At 38.0% G+C, this 20430-nt stretch overlaps 1 protein-coding gene across 2 annotated transcripts in view; it reads left to right on the forward strand.

Annotated features, from left to right (window-relative positions):
* The window catches only part of LY75 (lymphocyte antigen 75), a 158789-nt gene that overhangs the window by 62062 nt on the left and 76297 nt on the right, over window positions 1-20430 (forward strand). For both annotated transcript variants that reach the window (XM_071216379.1, XM_071216380.1), the window contains exons 24-25: window positions 6317-6446; window positions 7543-7769. In XM_071216379.1, coding sequence (XP_071072480.1) covers window positions 6317-6446; window positions 7543-7769 — 357 coding nt within the window. The remainder of the gene's footprint in view (window positions 1-6316; window positions 6447-7542; window positions 7770-20430) is intronic.

Raw genomic sequence — 20430 nt, forward strand, 5'->3', positions numbered from 1 at the left:
TACATGAAATACCTAGAATAAGCAAATTCAGAGACAGAAAGTAGGTTATGGTTTGCCAGGGACTGGGCAGGGGTTTGGAGATTACAGAGATGGGGAGTTATATCTAATTGGCACAGAGTTTCTGTTTGGGATGATGAAAGACTTTTAGTACTGGATATTGGTGATGGTAGCACAATATTGTCAATGTATTTATTTTTAATCATTTCTTTCCCTTTCCTCTCCCCCACCCCTGTTGTCTGCTCTCTTTGTCCTTTCGCTGTGTGTTCTTCTGTGTTCTCTTCTATTCTTGTCAGGCAGCACCAGGAATCTGTGTCTCTCTTTGTTGCATCATCTTGCTGCGTCAGCTCTCCATGTGTGTGGTGCCATTCCTGGGCAGGCTGCACTTTTCACGCAGGGTGGCTCTCCTTGCAGGGCGCACTCCTTTTGCACGGGGCACCCCTACATGGGGGAAACCCCTGCGTGGCACAGCACTCCTTGTGCATGGCAGCACTGCACATGGGCCAACTCATCACACGGGTCAGGAGACCCTGGGTTTGAATCCTGGACCTCCTCTATGGTAGGCGAACACTCTATCAGTTGAGCCACATCTTCTTCCCAATGTATTTAATATCACTGAATTGTGCACAGGGAAGTGGTTAAAATGGGAAATTTTGCATTGCATATGTTACCACAATATATTATAAAAATACTAGTAATACTTGCTAACTATAGAAACTTTGGAATGTTTAAAGGAGTAAACATAACAAGGAAAATTATCAACTCCAATCCTACTTAGACATAGGTGAGGGGCTTTCAATTTTTAACCATGTTCTATTGTAAATAATACATTTAAATCATTGTCCAGTACATGGATACAGATTTAATATGATATTGAAATAAGAGTTTCAGATAATAATAGTTTCCCTCACAGGTTATGCACAGTGATATTTTCCCTTCCCTTCCAACTTCCTCTCCTCCACTTCCCTTGCTTCTACTTGTCTCCCCTCACCTCCCCTCTTCTTCTGTCCTATTTCATTATCACAAATGTTAGTCAAGGTCCACTGATTCATTTCAGGACTTCTTGAGTCTCAAACCCTGTTTGAACCCTGATCTAGGGAATCACTATGAATATTTTCCGCATTTTTTCTTCTAGCGTTTTTCCAATATCTTGTTTTCTTGACATAGATGAGATCATGGTATATATACTGTTGTATTCTGCTTTTTCCCACTTAATACTTAAGTAGTTTCTTATGCCATTAAAAGATCTCCTTGATCAGAAGTTTTAATGGTTGCACAGTATTTCTTGATAGATAGGCTGTCATTTACCAAACAAATGTTGGATATTCAGGTTGGTTCCAGTTTTTCACTGCATAGAGTGTTGCCATGTACATCTTTGTGCATACTTCTTTGTTTATATTTGTTTACTTCCTTATGGTAGAGTCTGGAAGTCATATAGCCATCTTATAAGATGGAAGTAATAATAAAGTTCTCATTATCAACTTGCTTTCAAGAAAGGTTATATGAGTTTATGTTCTTGTCATATGTATATTACACAATTGCCCTTCTATCCTCATCCGCATTATAATAATTTCTATTATTTTTGAGCATTTGCTATGCACTGGGCACTCTGCTAAAGCATCACATGCATCATTTCATTTACTCTTCATGATAGATGTGAAATAGGTATGTTACCTCTACCCTAGAAATGTGGAAACAAACATTGAGGTGCAAAACTTGCCTGAAATCATGAAGACAATGCATGCAGAGTTGAGATTTAAATCCACATTCAAGAGTCTGCAGAGCCACCGTTCTTAAACTCTCTACTACATTGCCTCTTAACGAGCATTTTCTTTTTTAAAAATTCAGTGTAATTTGATACCTTAAATGAGATTGTATTTTCATTTATATTTCTCTGATTTTTATTGAAAACAAACTTCTACAAGTTCAGTAACTTGTATATCATTAAATGTAAATGCTCTTCATTCTTTGCCAGTTTATCTAAGTCTTCATGTATTTTGATTTTATAAGTTTGTAAACATTAAATGTGCTGATCTTTTATTTCTTGTGCTTTTTGCATATGTTTCCATAGGTTTTTTTTAATAATCAATAACAAAAATATTACAGAAACAAGTTATGGATATTTTTGTATATGGCCAAATCTGTGTATTTCATTTTTCTCGTCATTACTTTAAGATTAGAGAGTCCATCATGTAAATGTTAGTAATTTCTTCTGGTTTTGTTTTATGGATTGCTGCCCCCTGCCCCCGACAGTATGGCACAGCCATGATGTATGGTATATTTTGTCAAAGAAGACTTAATCTTTTTCCCTAATCCTAACCACGTGCCCTAGTATCATTTATTGCATATACTTCCATTAGTTTAAAGTGATGTCAGATACCTCCTTTATCATGTATTAAGTGTATATGTACATACATTTTATTGTATTTTACAGTTACCACACTGATCTAAATATTATAATTTTGCTGTATTTTAAAAATCTGATAGGTTTAGTTTTCCTTTATTGTATGCCTTTAAAAAATATTTTTAGCTCTTCTGGTGCATTCTTCCAGACTAACTTTAGAATTATTTAGTCAGTTTCCAACCACAATTAAATTAAAAGCTCCTGATGAGAATTTGACTAAATTCTCAGGAACATTAACATCTTTTTATTGCTGTTTTTATTTAGGAATATGATATAGTATATTTCTCCAATTATTCAAGTCTTTCTTTAAATCCCTCAGTGAAGTTCTACAGTTCTGTCTTTTTTAAATTGCTATTGAGAATTGCAGCTTTTCCTTCATACTTTTACTAATATATGGGAAAGCTGTTTTTTGGGGGATTTTTATGTTTATTTCATAGGCATCTGTCTTACTAAAAGCTCTTATTACTTCTCATAGTTTTTCACTAGATTTCATTGGGTTTCCTAATTAGATAATGATAGTCTGCAAATAACAGTGAACTTCCTTTCTAAGAGTTATCCCTCTTATTTGTTTCATACTTCAGTGCATATGCCAGGACTTCTAGAGCTATGGCAAATACCAAGAGTGATAGACACTATGCTAGGCTTGATGTGGACTTTAACAAGGCTGTTCGGCAGTCTTTCATTGTAAATGATGATGTTAGTTCTTGATTTAAGATATATCATTGGGAAGCGGACTTGGCCCAGTGGTTAGGGCATCCGTCTACCACATGGGAGGTCCGTGGTTCAAACCCCGGGCCTCCTTGACCCGTGTGGAGCTGGCCCATGCGCAGTGCTGATATGCGCAAGGAGTGCCCTGCCACGCAGGGGTGTCCCCCGCGTAGGAGAGCCCCATGTGCAAGGTGTGCGCCCCCTAAGGAGAGCCGCCCAGCGTGAGAGATAGTGCAGCCTGCTCAGGAATGGTGCCGCACACACGGAGAACTGACACAACAAGATGACACAACAAAAAGAAACACAGAGGCATTGGATTGGGAAAAGTGGACATGGTGGACGATGGGTATGGGGAAAGGCAGGAAGAGATGAGAGGTGGAGGCGTCTTTGGGACATGGAGCTGCCCTGGATGGTGCTTCAGAGGTAATCACCGGACATTGTAAATCCTCACAGGGCCCACTGGATGGAATGGAGGAGAGTATGGGCCATGATGTGGACCATTGTCTATGAGGTGCAGAGGTGCCCAAAGATGTACTTACCAAATCCAATGGATGTGTCATGATGATGGGAACGAGTGTTGTTGGGGGGGGGGGAGAGGGGGGGTGGGGGGGTGGGGTTGAATGGGACCTCACATATATATTTTTAATGTAATATTCAATAAATTCAAAGTCAATAAAAAAAAAAAAAAGAAACACAGAGTCCTGTGCTGCTGACAACAACAGAAACAGACAAAGAAAGAACACGCGGTAAATAGATAGAGAACAGACAGCTGGGACAGGAGTGGGGAAGGGGAGAGAAATAAATAAAATAAGTAAATCTTAAAAAAAAAAAGGTATATCATTGCATAACTAGCTTATTTAGAATTTTAAATCAGAAAATAAGTACTGGATTTTATCAAATTTATTTCCAGCATCCGTTGAAATTGTCACATAGTTTTTCTCATTAAGCCTATTGATATGTGGTATACTATATTAACAGAAGTTATATTAGACCTTCTTTATATTCTTGTCATAAAATCTAGTTACTCAGAGTAGATTATTCTTTTACTGTTGTATGGAATTAGATTTTATTTGGGAATTTTTTTCATCAGCATTTATTGAGTTAACTTTTTTACTATATACTTTTTCTGGTTATGTTGGTTCCTTAAGATGAACTGGGTTGCTTTCTGTCTTTTCTGTGGTCTGAACCTTGTTACTTAGCCTGGGAGTGATTTTTCTCTGAAAGTTTAAGCGAACTATCCACAAGACATATGATGTTAACACCTTCTTCAGAGATCATTGTTTAATAATAAAGGGATTTGTTTCAGTAGTTGAGGTCCCAAACTCTAGAGTTACACTGCCTGAATTTAAATTCCAATTCAGCCATTTTGTATACATATGGAAATTTGCTTAACTTTTCTTAAACTTTACTTTCTCTACTGTAAGCAGCTGATACTGTTGGACTTACAGTATCATTTTTGGGTCAGTGTGAGGATTTCATGAAATAATTCCTTTAAAACTCCTAGTACATGGTAAGAAAAATTAGCTATTATTATTTTCAGTTTCCATCAAAATTACTAGTACATTCTGATGTTTTTACTTTTTTTATGATAGTTATATTAGTTTAGCATATTTTCTAGAAAGTTATCTATTTCATTTAAATCTTCAAATGCATTAAAATAGAGTTACTATGGTGTAATCTTTTTAAATTTCCCTCTTATGTTATCCTCTCTCCTACTTTGATTGTATTTCTGCTTTTTTATTTAAATTTTATAAAAACTGGTATATGCCATTGGGTTTCTCCTCCTTCTCTACCCTCTACTCCATTCTCAAGCAATATTTACTAACACACTTGTGCATTTTTCTATTTCATTATGTTTGCTTTTGTTTTCAATACCCTTTATCCTGTTTTTTCTTGGAGTTGTTTTTGTTCATTTCTCATATTCCATACTGAATTCTTAGTTCAATTTTTCTTTAAAAATAGAAAATACAGTTTTTGTTTTGTTTTAATTTAATTTAATTTTTTAATTATCTTTTTTTAAAGTTAATAGATCATACAAAATAGAAAATACATTTAATAATGTATGTTTGCTGCTGCATAAAGTTTTTGTCTATATAGTTTGTTTTGATATTTCTCATTTTCTCCCTGAAGTTTTCTTTCATTTTAGGTTTAATATTTATTTTTAACATGTTTTTAAATCTTTAGTCCGTGGCATAATGTAACTCTTCTTGTTTTTCTAAGTATGATATGTTTTAAACATACAGAAATGTATACAGACAGTATACTTTGAACAGATTTTTCTACTGTTTTTTAGTGATCAAAGAATGAAATCTAGACTTTTTTTTAATTTATGGAAGTTTTCATAGTGGCTAGTATTGTATCAAAGCTTTAAAGTGAATTCTCTTTTGAACCATGTGTAGTTTATCATTTTAAAATAAAAGATTTATATACATGGAATAGAGTTGAAGTAATAATTTTTTTTTGCTTGCTTGAACTGTCAACACTGATAGCAGAGTTTCAAATATTAGCACAATGCTTTCGTCTTATTTCTAACAGTTTTTCTTTATGTTTGAAGATGTACTTATTAATAGTGCCATTGCTTGGTTTTGTGATTTTTTTTTTAAGATTTTTTTTTTTAATTTCTCGCCCCTTCCCCCGTCGTCTGCTCTCTATGTCCATTCTCTGTGTGCTCTTCTATGTCTCTCTGCGCTTGCATTCTTGTCATGCTCCACCAGGAATCTGTGTTGTTTTTTTTGTTGCATCATCTTGCTGCATCAGCTCTCCATGTTTGCAGTGCTACTCCTGGGTGGGCTGCACTTTTTTCACTTGGGGCAGCTCTCCTTGTGCGACACACTCCTGGCACATGGGGCACGCCTATGTGGGAGACACCCCTGTGTGGCACGGCACTCCTTGCACACGGCAGCACTCCGCGTGGGCCAGCTCACCACACAGGTCAGGAGGCCCTGGGTATCGAACCCTGGACCCTCCATATGGTAGGCGGATGCTCTATCAGTTGAGCCACAACCACTTCCCCGGTTTTGTAATTTCTAAAGTTAATTGCCCTTCCCCATGCTTTGGAGGTTTGTAAGGATTTTCTTAGTAATTTCAAGGACAGCTACTTTTTTTTTCCAGGGGCAGAATCTAAAATTCCCTTGATAAGAATCTTCAGGATGTTAGTTTTATGAATGCTTATATATATATATATATATATATATGTCTTTTGTTCAGATTTTTGATGAAGAGTCCCACTACCATTGTGCTCTAATACTCAACCTTCGAAAGTCACCTTTTACTGGAACATGGAATTTTACTTCCTGCAGTGAACACCACACTCTGTCTCTCTGTCAGAAATATTCAGGTAAATATTATTATCTAGACAATTATTGTGTTTGATGCCATGAGATATGTACAATACTTTTTCAGAAAAATCTTTTAAATGATCTCATATTAATTTGTAATTATATTGCCTTCCATAAAATTTCACCTTTTTTAAATCCAAATTAGCTCAGTGAGTCATTTTATCCCAAATGGACTGTGATTTTTTCCAAGTACTATTGTCATCCTTAAATGTCAAAATTAAGTATATTGGAAAATGTAAATAGTAGTTGTCTATTGACAATAAGTTATTGTTGATTTTTGTTTTCCTTTCTACTTTGGAATTTTTCTACTTTCTATCGTGGGAAAGCAAAGGAAAAATTAATGTTTTTTAATTGAGTCTAGGATAAACATTCATTGTTAAATATAGCACTTGAAAATAAAAGCTAGTAAAGCACTATACACAGATCACTGTGTCTTTCTATAATCCAAATGAAAGTAAAATGCATACATAAAATTTGGAATCATCTATTTTTCAGAAAGATATTTTTAAAGGTATTAAATTATTTCTCATTAATTACAATGAGATTTTAACACATGATGTGAAAAAAACCTTTATCATGTAATAAGAACCTTAAATGGATATTCCATGTACTTCTGAAGAACTTTTCTGCTAAATCAATCTTTACTCATTTGTCTCACAGTTTTTAATAACAGCTTTATTCAGATAACTGCTGTAAATCAGTAATTCATATCTGTATTCTTTAGGTAGTTTTGTGCATTTTTTCATGTTAACTCTTCTTTATGTAAACTTTGTAAGGGGACACTAATAGCTTTCCTTGTTGAAGCTATTCAGACAAAGGAAGTGTTTGACACCAACCTGAAATGGTAATCTCAGAAGTAACTGAATGAACGCAGGTTACTTCTTTTATTTGCAGCTTTCCTTCTTCCCAAATCAGATGAACTACACAGAATTTTTGTTTTCATTTTAGATGTATATAAGATACATATAACTAATTATTTTACCCAACACCTAAAATAAATTGATAGCTAAATACTATCTAAATTAGTTAATATTGGAAGAAACTTTTTTAATGTCACATGGCTTGTAGTGAGGGTTTGTTGTTGTTTACACACAGAAACCGAAGGCAGACAGACATTGCAGAATACTTCAGAAACTATAAAGTACCTAAATAATTTGTACAAAATAATCCCAAAGAGACTGACTTGGTATGATGCTCTAAAGGAGTGTCGAAAAGATAGTATGCACCTGGTGAGCATCACAGACCCGTACCAGCAGGCATTCCTGACTGTGCAGGCTGTCCTTCGTAATTCTGCTTTATGGATTGGACTCTCCAGCCAAGACGTAAGTGTTCAGTCCCAACAGCTAGGATTGGGCAATGAAACTTGATTTTTTTTAAAAAATTGTGTATAGCATCTCCCATATAAGACTAAAAGAAACTGAATATGTTGAAATCTTATGCCAGTGAATGGACCACATGGCATATATGGATTTTAGTAACAATTATCTTTCCACTATTTAAAACCCCAGTACGTTATTTTTTAAAATGAAGAAAAAGCTGTGGGGAGCATACTTACTTGATTTATTCTAATCAAAGGCTGAACTGGGATCAGAAACTGCCATATCTCGTTAGCCAGTGAAAAGACAAGAAGAAGGGAAAAATTAAGAAATTAGATGGGTTGGAGTGGGAGAAGCACTGTGGATAAATGTGAGGGTCCTTTTCATCACTTTCAGAGTGAAATTAAGCCACTCTGGCAAGAGATTAAAATAGTGTTTCATCACTTCTCAAGCCCTGGTCCTTGATAGATATCTCAGGTGCTTCCTATGCATTTCAGAGCCCAGCAAAGAATGCTAGTCTCTTATTAATTACCACCATTAAGCTAGGTACACATAGCATGAACAGCAATATATATACAGCTTTTGCTCTAATTAAACTGAAAATGTGTTTGTTGTTTTTTTTAAAGATTTATTTATTTATTTAATTTCCCCCCCTTCCCTGGGTGTCTGTTCTTTCTCTGTGCCTATTTGCTGCGTCTTGTTTCTTTGTCCGCTTCTGTTGTCGTCAGCGGCACAGGAAGTGTGGGCGGCGCCATTCCTGGGCAGGCTGCACTTTCTCTCGCGCTGGGCGGCTCTCCTTACGGGGCGCACTCCTTGCGCGTGGGTCTCCCCTACGCGGGGGACACCCCTGCGTGGCAGGGCACACCTTGCACGCATCATCACTGCGCATGGCCAGCTCCACACCGGTCAAGGAGGCCCGGAGTTTGAACCGCGGACCTCCCATGTAGTAGACGGATGCCCTAACCACTGGGCCAAGTCTGTTTCCCTGGAAATGTTTTTGATACAGTATTGCTGTAGGCATTGTAGGCCTCTTTTTTTTTTTTCTTTTTTTTTTTTTTTTTTTTTTTACTTAGCCTTCTGAGTGTATTCTGTGACAATGTGATACTCTTCCCAATTGAGATGTATTGGAGGGTGAGATAGTGGAATGCCATATAAGGCTGCACACATTGTGTGTTGCATATGTGGGGTACTGTTTACATAGTTAGAGAAGTGTCACCTAGACCAGTATTCTTAATTCAATCAGATTGTGAGTAATTGGCAGAAGAGAAGGAAGAGTCTATTCCATTATGAAGCAAACCTAAATTATGTATAGCTTAGGATAACCCTCAATATATCAAGGTGGTTTTAGGGCTGCATGGAGAAAATGTGATTGAAGACAATTTAGTACTAGCACAAACCCAGCACTGAACTGGAGAAATGATGAAAAAATTTCAAATAGATCAGAAGTAAACATTATCTTAACAGACTTTGAATTCAACACCATTACATTTACCAGAACCTCAGTCAAAAGTCATATTTAGGAATGGTTTGAAGAAAAGTGTATCCAAAGCTCTGAATAGTCTTAAGTTTTACACCCAGGTTAAGTCCGATGTTCAGGTTGCTACTTGCCCATACCTTGTAGTATCAACTTCTTCATAGTATTCCTTTTACTTAGTTTCTCTTTGGTGTTGGGTATTCTTGTGTAAACCATCTTGATTTTTTTATTGTGAGGATGGTATTATTACATTTCCTAGTTCCATTCACCTGAAATATTTTTGAAGAAGAAGTAATATTTTAACCATAGAAAATTTGTAAAATATAGTACATTTTGTTTTATTTTTTTGGTTTTTATAAAGGGTATTTCTTTGGGGTAGGAGTTTACAGATAGCAAGCCATAAAGCATAAGTCACTTCCCTCACCAAAGTCTATTTTCACATGTTGGAGCAAGACGGCTGCCAACATATGCAAGGGTTCAGGCTTCCTGGGTTCCTCTGGGCTCAGCTCTGTTTTCTCCACAAGGTCAGCTGTAGACTATGAGGCTCTCTAGGCTTTGCCTCTCTCCACAAGGTCAGCTGTAGACTATCAAGTGAATGGCTCTCTCTCTCTCTTCCTGGGGCTCCAGCTTCGGTATCAAACTCCAACATCAAAACTCCAATATTCAAAGCCCTCAACTCTGTCCTTTGCCATGCCTTTTATCTGTGAGTCCCCACCCACCAAGGGGCAGATACTCAACACTCTAATGACACAATGCCCTAACTACTTGATGAAATAATCAAATAAACCTCTGAAAAATATAGTGCATTTTAAAAGTTAAAATCACCTATCATCTCAGTATTGTCTAGTATTTTGATATATGTCTTTCAAGTTATTTTTCTATATACACATATTTATTTTTAAGGCAAAATTGGGATCATAGTGTTTTGTTTTTTAAGATTTATTTATTTTCCTCCCTTCCCCTCCTCCCACCCTGCTGTTTTTGCTGTCTGTGTTGTCTTCTCTTCCATTTTCTTTTCTCTAGGATTCACTGGGATTCGATCCTGGGGACCTATGTTGTGGAGAGAGGTTCCCTGTCAATTGCGCCACCTCAGTTCCTGGGTCTGCTGCACTTCACGTTGACTCTCCCCTTGTCTCATTTTTATTTTTATTTTTTATTTTAACACTTTTTAAAAATTAAAATTAATAGAACACAAAGAACGTTACATTAAAAAACATAAGAGGTTCCTGTATATCCCCCACTTCCCCACCCTACTCCTTCCACACCAACAACCTCCCCCATCATTGTGGCACACTCATCGCACTTGGTGAACATATTTGGGAGCACTGCTGCACCACATGGATAATAGTTTACATTGTAGTTCACACTTTCCCCCAGTACATTCAGTGGGTTATAACCGGATATATAAAGTCCAGCATCTGACCCTGCTATATCATTTAGGGCGACTAGTCCCAAAAATGCCCACACATCACATCTCCTCTTTCCTCTCAGCAACTACTGTGGCCACTTCTCCACCTCAATGCTACAGTTTCTTTTATTGCTAGTCACAATATTTTTATAGTAGAATATCAGCAAGTCCACTCTAATCCATATTTTATTCTTCCATTCTGTGGACCCTGGAATGGTGATATCCACGCCACCTCTAGATCAAGAGGGGTCTTAGATTCCACATGGATGATGGATGCAGTTCTTCTGCTTGCAGTTGTAGACACTCTTGATTCCCTGGTGTGGTAGTTGACCATCTTCACCTCCCTGTTAGCTGACCTGGGTAAGTCCAACGAACCAGAGAGTAGGAGTGACAACTCTGCTGAGGCTCAGGACCCAGCTGGCATATGGGCAGTCCAGAGATTCAAGTCCCCTGAGTATACACTATCCCTAGCACCAACCACAAGTTCAGTAAAAGTGACAGAAGAGGCATGTGAAGAAAGGTCACATCTGATTATATCTCCATCACACTCAGGAGCACAAATTCCAAAGTAGGGCCCTCTGACATGGCACAGAACTCTAAACCCATCTGCCATGACCATATACCCTGTGGGTCTCCATAGCCTTGAGGAGAATTAGTACCTAGGATTGTATCTACTTTGGCTTTTCCTGGGGTCCTGCTGAGGCATGTATAAGCGCAACCCCTCTGATGACCTCCTGACTCTTTTTTTAAACCTCTTAGCCATATCATTTGTCTTTGCCATTTCCCCCTTTTATTCAAGGTCAAAAAGCAGTTTTAACACATGATCCTACAGTAGGCTGAGATATTCTGCTGGTCTGAGTTGACCCTTTTATTCAAGGTCTCTTTCTAGTTGCATCACTAGCTAGTGATTGGTAGTAATCCCTCCACGCCAGTGAGGCTCATTCCTGGGAGTCATGTCCCACATTGGGGGGAAGGTAATGCATTTACATGCTGAGTTTGGCTTAGAGAGTGGCCACACTTGAGCAACGTGGAGGCTCTCTGGAGGTAACTCTTAGGCACCCTGCAGCATATTTCAGGCATACAGGTTCATAAGCATAGTCATCAGTATCAAGGGCTCATTATTGGACCATCCTTCCTTGTTGGTCTTCGCCATTGCACTTGGGGGATTGTTGCTGTCCCATTGGGGAATATAACAGAGCTCCCCTGGGTAGGAACTCAGCACTCCCTTAGTTGACATTTGTAACTGTAACTACTATGAAAACACCCAACATATATCAACATTTTTATGTCCCCTATATATATGCCCTGGAGAACTCTCTCCCACCCATGTGCCCCCCATCAATAACACCCCACACCAGTGTTCCTCCCCTGCAATAGTTGAAGTCCAAAACTTCTTCAACAATGAAGCCTAATATAATGCCAAATTCAATTAATAGGAAATTGAAATACAGTGATGGGTTTAAAGTTTAGAAATAGAATACATCTCTAATTTGGAAATACTAAAATAAAGTAAAAATAAGTTGGTGTATTTAAAAAATGAAAAATATTATAAAGCTTTGTTTTTAATGTTTTGCCTTTCATCACTGTAATAGGTGTTGCCCTGTATGTATAGTGGCAAGGCACTTTCTTTCATTTCTTTCTCAGGGTCTACATCCTTTTTTTTTTTTTCCCCTAATTTTTAATTTTGTCTTCAAAATTTTTAAATCACAGTAATTCACACATGCAATAAAGGGGATTACCATATATCCAACATCAAACCCTTTTCCCCATTCCCCAGCAGTGATCTTTTTACATGTTCATGTTATATTTGCTGCAGCTGATGTACAGATTTTGAAACATAGCTATCAAACATGGTTCCATTTTGGTTTACAGTATGGTTTATATTTTAGACTGTACACATTTTTAAATTTTTAGTTTCCTTATGTTTTACATTATGGTTTACACTTTAGCTTATACACTTTTATACGATTTTGGTATAAATTAACATGTCCTATATCCATTATTACATGACCTTGTGGAGCACTTCCATTGCTCCCCAGTTGCCCTGCTTCCATCTATTCTATACCTCTCTCCTCCTCCCCTCAGGGCCCACAGTGACAATCAATCTTTACTACTTGATGGACCAGATGTACAGATACTTGCAACAATGCTGAGGGCTTGACATACTAGACTGCCCTAACTGATTGGGAGCCCCTAATTCTCTCGAGAGACACAATTCCCTCTGTTTGAGAACATCAGATCTCCCCAGGGTGTGGGTACACCTTCATACTCATTTTATGGGTCTCCACCCAATTATATAACACACTATGACAAAATGAGCACTCACACACTCCCTAGAAGCCTGTGCCTGTACCAGATGCCCCCCGTTAAGCACCTTGAACACGTAATCCTTCCTTATTATATTTTCTAAAGAGTTATCTCAACATTATAGTTTCAACCATATACCTGACAGTCTCCCATATTCAACTGTTCCCCGCATCCCTCCCCCCAATTCCTTGGGCCATCTGACCCATCCTCCCAACCCTATCCCCTCTCAAGCCCACAAAGCCCCACTCAAAGGTATCCCTATGCCCCCACCTTATCCCCTCCCTATACAAATAGTTACGTCCAGCTTATCATAGGCTTCACCCATGTAGGTGTCAGCTCACAACCTTCCTCTCCCCCCACATTCCTTTAAGCCTATCTTCCAGTCTCTAGCTCTCTAAGACAGCTTGGTTTGCTTATTTCATATCAGAGAGGTTGTGTAGTATTTGTCTTTCAATGCCTGGCTTGCATCACTCTACATGAGGTCCTCAAGATTCATCCAGGTTATCCCATGTGTTTGTACTGTATTCCTTCTTATAGCTGAGTAGTATTCCATTGTATGTATATACCACATTTCATTTATCCATTCATCTGTTGATGGGCATTTGGGTTGATTCCAACTTTTGACAATAGTGAATAATGCTGCTGTGAACATTGGTGTGCATGTATCGGTTTGTGTCCTTATTTTCAGTCCTTCTGGGTATATACCCAGCAGTGGAATTGCTAGGTCATATGGCAGATCTATAGCTAGTTTTTTGAGAAACTGCCAAACTGTCCTCCAGAATGGCTGGATCCTTCTGCATTCCAACCAGCAGTGGATGAGTGTTCCCATTCCTCCACATCCTCTCCAGCACTTGCAATCTTCTGTTTTTTTGATAGCTGCCAGTCTTATGGGAGTATTATAGTATCTCATTGTAGTTTTTATTTTCATTTCCCTAATAGCTAGTGATTTTGAGCATTTCTTCATGTGCTTTTTAGCCATTTGTATTTCTTCTTTGGAAAAGCATCTGTTCAGATCTTTTTCCCATTTTTTAAATGGGTTGTTTTGCTTTTTATTTTCAAGATATAGCAGTTCTTTATATATGCAGGATATGTCTCCTATCAGATATATGGTTACCAAATAGTTTCTCCCATTGGGTAGGCTCTCCTTTCACTTTCTTTCTTTCTTTTTTTTTTAAAGATTTATTTTTTATTTATTTCTCTCCCCGTCCTCCCCCCAAACCCCCCGTTGTTTACTCTCTGTGTCCATTTGATGCATGTTCTTCTTTGTCAGCTTCTGTTGTTGTCAGCGGCACAGGAATCTGTGTTTCTTTTTTGTTGCGTCATCTTTTATGTCAGCTCTCCGTGTGTGCGGCGCCATTCCTGAGCAGGCTGCACTTTCTTTCGCGCTGGACAGCTCTCCTTACAAGGTGCACTCCTTGCATGTGGGGCTCCCCTATGCGGGGACACCCCTGAGTGGCACGGCACTCCTTGCACACATCAGCTGCACATGGGTCAAGGAGGCCTGGGGTTTGAACCGGGGACCTCCCATGTGGTAGACAGATGCCCTATCCACTGGGCCAAGTCTGCTTCCCCCTTTTCACTTTCTTGATAAACTCCTTTGAGGTGCAAAAGGCTTTAATTTTGAGGAAGTCCCTTTTATCTATTTGTTCTTTTGTTGCTCATGCTTTGGGTGTGAAGTTCATGAAGCCATTTCCTATTACTAGGTCCTGTAGATGCTTCCCTACATTGTTTTCCAAGGCTTTATGATCTTGGCTCTTACATTTAAGTCCTTGATCCATCTTGAGTTGATTTTTGTATAAAGTTTGAGATGGTAATCCTCTTTCCTTCTTTTGCATATGGATTATCTAGCACCATTTGTTGAAGAGGCCATTCTCTCCCAGTTGAGTGGGCTTGGTGGCCTTGTGGAATATCAGATGCGTGTATATATGAGGATCTACATCAGAACTCTAATTCAGTTCCATTGGTCAGTACATCTATCCTTGTGCCAATACCATGCTGTTTTCACTACTGTAGCTTTGCAGTAGTTTTGAAGTCAGGTAGCATGATTCCTCCAATTTCATTTTTCTTTTTCAATATGTCTTTGGCTATTTAGGGCCTCTTTCCTTTCCAAATAAATTTCACAATTAGTTTTTCTAGTTCATTAAAAAATGCTATGTTGATTTTTATTGGGATTGCATTGACTCTGTAGATCAGTTTTTGTAGGATAGACATCTTAATAATGTTTAGTCTTCCTATCCATGAACAGGGAATATTCTTCCATGTATTTAGATCTTCTTTGATTTCCTTGAACATTGTTGTGTAGTTTTCTGTGTATAATTCTTTTACACCTTTAGTTAAATTTATTCCGAGGTATTTAATTTTTTTATTTACTATTGTAAATGTTATTTGTTTCTTGATTTCCTCCTCAGATTGCTCATTATTGGTGTACAGAAATGTTACTGATTTTTACACATTTATCTTATAACCCACGACTTTACTGAACTCATAATTTCTAGAAGCTTTGTTGTAGACTTCTCAGGACTTTCTATGTATAGGATCATGTCATCTGCAAATAGTGAAATTTTTACTTCTTCCTTCCCAATTTGGATGCCTTTTATAACTTTTTCTTGCCTCAGCACTACAGCAAGTACTTCTAACACAATTTTAAATAGGAACAGTGGTAGTGGGCATCCTTGTCTTGGTCCTGATCTTGGAGGGGAAGATTTTAGGATTTCACCATTGTAAATGATGTTAGCTGTGGGTTTTTCATATATACACCTTATCATGTTCAGAAAGTTTCCTTCTATTCCTATCTTTTTCAGTGTTTTTATTAAGAAAATGTGCTGTAGTTTGTCAAATGGTTTTCTGCATTTATAGATATGATCATGTGATTTTTGTCCTTCAATCTGTTTATATGGGTGTATCACATTAAGTGATTTTCTTATGTTGAACCATCCTTGCATACCAGGAATGAAACCCACTGGGTTGTGGTGTATAATTCATTTAATGTCTTGTTGAATACAAGTATTTTGTTGAGGATTTTCACATCTAAGGTCGTTAGAGAGATTGGTCTATAATTTTCCTTTCTTGTGGTGTCTTAATTTGGCATTGGTGTTAGGGTAATGTTGGCATCATAAAATGAGTTAGGCAGTGTTTCTTCCATTTGGATATTTTGGAAAAGTTTAAGCAAAATTGGTGTTAGTTCTTTCCAGAATGTTTGGTAGAATTCACCTGTGAAGCCATCTGACCCAGGGCTCTTCTTAGTTGGGAGGTTTTAAATGATTGAATCTATCTCTTTACTTGCAATTGGTTTGATGAGATCATCGATTTCTTCTTTTGTCAATGTAGGCTGCTTATGTGTTTCTAGGAATTTCTCCATTTCCTCTAAATTGCTGATCTTGTTGAAATATAGTTTTTCAAAGTAGATATCTCTTATAATAGTCTTTATTTCAGTGGGGTCAGTGGTGATATCCCCTTTCTCATTTCTTATTTTGTATATTTGCATCTGCTCTCTTTTTTTCTTTGTTAGTCTTGCTAATGGTTTGTCAATTTTATTGATCCTCTCAAAGAACCAGCTCTTTGATTTATTTTTTCGAGCACTTTCTTGTTTTCTATTTCATTTAGTTCTGTTCTGATCTTTGTTATTTCTTTGTTTCTTCTTTCTTTGGGGTTAGTTGTTGTTGTTGTTGTTTTTACTAATTCCTCCAATTGTATAGGTAGTTCTTCAATTTTAACTCTTCTTTTTTGATGTATGAATTTATGGCTATGAATTTCCCTCTCAGTACAGCTTTTGCTGCATCCCATAAGTTTTGATATGTTGAGTTATCATTTTCATAAGTTTCAAGGTAGTTATTGATTTCTGTTGAGATTTCCTCCTTAACCCACTGTTTTTCTAAGAGTGTGTTGTTTAATTTCCATATCTTGGTGCCAAATCTGGGTCTCTGGCCCTTGCAGATTTCAAATTTCACTGTGGTCAGAATTATTTTGTATGATTTCAAAACTTTCTGAATTCACTGAGACTTTCTTTGTGGCCTAGCATGTGGTCTATCTTGAAGAATGATCCATGTGCACTTGAGAAGAATGTATATCCTGCTGTATTTGGATATAATATTCTGTATATATCTATTAGGTCCAGATCCTCTAATATATTGTTCAAAGTCTTTGTTTCTTTATTGATTCTCTTTTGAGATGTTCTGGCCAATGGTGATAGTGGTGTGTTAAAGTCCCCCACTATAATTGTAGAGGCATCTATTCCTTCCCTTATTTCTCCAGTGTTTGCCTCACATATTTGGAGGTGCCCTTATTAGGGGCATAAATGTTTATGATTGTTTTTTTCTTCTTGAAAGAGTATCCCTTTCACTAATATGCAGTGTCCATCTTTGTCTCTCACAATAGTTTTGCATTTAAAGTCTATTTTGTCTAATATTAATATAGCTACTCCTGCCCTTTTTTGGTTATTGTTTGCCAGTAAGATTGTTTTCCAGCCATTCACTTTCAATCTCCTTGAATCCCTGGGTCTCAGATGTGTTTCTTGTAGACAGCATGTAGATGGGTCATATTTCCATATCCAATCTTCCAATCTGTTTCTCTTAACAGGTGAGTTTAATCCACTGACATTCAGTATTATTACTTTCAAGGAGTTACATATATTAACTATATTGTCTTTGGATTTGTGTTTGTCATATGTTATTTGATTTTTTTTTCTTTTTGTCATTTTAGTTGTTCTTACACTCCCTTCCAACTCTGTCTCTCCTGTTTTTTTCATTCCTCCTGCAGAACTCCCTTTAGTATTTCTTGGAGAGCAGGTTTCTTGTTGGCATACTCCCTTAATTTCTGTTTATCTGTGAATATTTTGAACTCTCCATCATTTTTGAATGCTAGCTTTGCTGGATAGAGTATTCTTGGTTGGAAATTTTTTTCTTTTAGTATCTTGACTATGTCCTACCACTGCCTTCTTGCCTCCTTGGTTTCAGATGAGAAATCAGCACTTAATCTTATGGAGCTTCCCTTATATGTGATGGTTCTCTTTTCTCTTGCTAAAATTTATTAAGATTTGTTAAGATTTATTTATTTATTTCTCTCCCCTTCCCCGCCGCCCCCCCACCCTGGTTGTCTGTTCTCTGTGTCTATTTGCTGCATCTTCTTTGTCTGCTTCTGTTGTCATCAGCGGCACAGGAATCTGTGTTTCCGTTTGTCGCACCATCTTGCTGAATCAACTCTCCATGTGTGCGGCGCCATTTCTGGGCAGGCTGTGCTTTCTTTTGCGCTGGGAAGCTCTCTTTACAGGGCACACTCCTTGCACATGGGGCTCCCCTATGTGGAGAACACCCCTGCGTGGCATGGCACTCCTTGCGCGCATCGGCATTGCACGTGGGCCAGCTCCACACGGGTCAAGGAGGCCCGGGGTTTGAACCGCAGACCTCCCATGTGGTAGACGGATGCCCTAACCACTGGGCCAAGTCCGCCGCCCTCTTGCTACTTTCAGTACTTTCTCTTTGTCTTACGCATTGGTTAATTTGACAAGTATATGTCTTGGGGTAGGCCTGTTGGGATTTATGCTGTTTGGGTGTGTTGTGCTTCCTGGACATGTACTTGCATCTCCCTCAATAGGTTTGGGAAGTTTTCAGCCATTATTTCCTCCAACATATCTTCTGTCCACTTTCCCTTCTCTTCTCCTTCTGGGATACCTATAATGTGTATGTTTGTGCATTTTGCGTTGTCATTCAGGTCCCTAAATCCCTGCTGGATTTTCCTATCTTTTTATCGATCAGTTCTACTGTTTGATTTCAGATGTACTGTCTTCCACATCACTAATTCTTTCCTCTGCCTCTTCCATTCTGCTGTTATTTGCTGAAAGTGTATTTTTGATTTCTTGGATTGTGCTGTTGATCCCCATCATATCCTTTATCTTTTGTATATGATTACAATTTCTTCTGTATGCTCTCCAAGTGTTTTCTTAATATGCTTAATCTCTTCTTTCACTTCATGGTCCATGATACATGTTTTGAGAGCTTTAATGAGTTGTTCAATGTTCCACTTCTCTTCCTGTTAGTTTGTTCATTGGATTGGGCCATGTTTTCCTAATTATTGGTATGGTCTGTAGTTTTTTGTTGCTGTCTGGTCATCACTTTATCTTGTGTTTATGCAGTTGATTAGCTTCTTCGTGTTGTGGTTTAATTAGTTGTTGTTTTTGTGTACATGTTAAGTCTTCTATTTGTCACTTTGTTCTTCTTATTCTATTTCCTTGTTGTTGGCTAAGTTCCCTTGAAGGAAAATATTAGGGCCAGAGAAACAAAAGGGGTAAAAAAAGAAAAATACAGTAGTAGTATTGATAGTGAATGTTAGCAGAAGAACCATGTAAGATCTAGCAGAATGGATATTGAACTTATGTAAGCTGTGTAGAGTTATAACAATAAAAAGGTGGAATACTATAATGAGATAGTAAACTGAATATGGGGAGGAATATAGTGTGACTCAAAAGGCCATTATGGTCAGGAGAGAGGGAAAGAGAAAAGAAAGGACAATAATATAAAGAATGAATAAAAGATAGAAATCAGAATTGAGGTATTGGAGATAAAAAGTCAGAAATATTGGGGGCTAAACAAAAAGAGGTGGAATGTAAGAGAAACTATAAATAATGGAGGATAGAAAGATGTAAAGGGTAGGGGATAGCACTGTTAGCCAAAATCAGTACTCACAGAAAAGAGGAAACTGAGGATGAGGAAGTACAGCAAGTAAGAGATTTTGCCTGCAGCACCTAATATAAAAAAAGAAAAAAAGAAAAGGGAAAAAAAAAAGCAAGCAAGAAAAAGAGAGAGGAAAAAAAGAAAAAGGGCCTTGGGGTTAAATAAAGAGGAAGAAAAAATAAGAAAACAAGCCAACAAAAAAGACCAGACAAGGCCTCAGGCAAGGAATCCTCTTTGCAATTGAATAAACTGCTTAGGAGTCTGACATTGCCTCTTTTTCCCTTCCTCACTTCCCTCTCTCCCAGGGCAGTAGGAAGGCTGTGTGAGGGCCCCCATAAGAGATTCAAATGGGTCCCTGGTGAACCAATTCATCTCAGAAAAAAAACGTCCTTAATTATTTGAGAGAGAGCACCCACCCCTTGCCAGGAACCCTAAATTTGCTATTGGAAGCCTGCAAAGCATGTCCTACTGTCCCTCTCCCTGAGGTGTGCTACTGGGGGGCTAGTTAATTTTCTGACTCTACCTTCTCTCAGACCAAGTTTCCTATCCCAGGGTATTTAGATAAATTGGGCTCTTCCAGAAGATTCACCTGTCCTCTCTTCTTAGGCTCTCTTCAAGTCGGCTGATATGCTCCTCCAAACTCAATAAAAACGGGGGGACAAGACAATTGAACCTGCTCTCCTTGGGCCCCTCTGCCCCTCCCACCTGAACCTTCCCACTCCCAGAGTTAGTCCGAGACCAGAGGGCTAGGGCAATGACGGATTTCCGGGAGTGCTGGGCTTGAGAAACAGAAGCCTGGGAGAATGTGGACTC

The sequence above is a fragment of the Dasypus novemcinctus genome, chromosome 7, assembly GCF_030445035.2.
Source record: "Dasypus novemcinctus isolate mDasNov1 chromosome 7, mDasNov1.1.hap2, whole genome shotgun sequence".
Taxonomy (NCBI): Eukaryota; Metazoa; Chordata; class Mammalia; order Cingulata; family Dasypodidae; genus Dasypus; species Dasypus novemcinctus.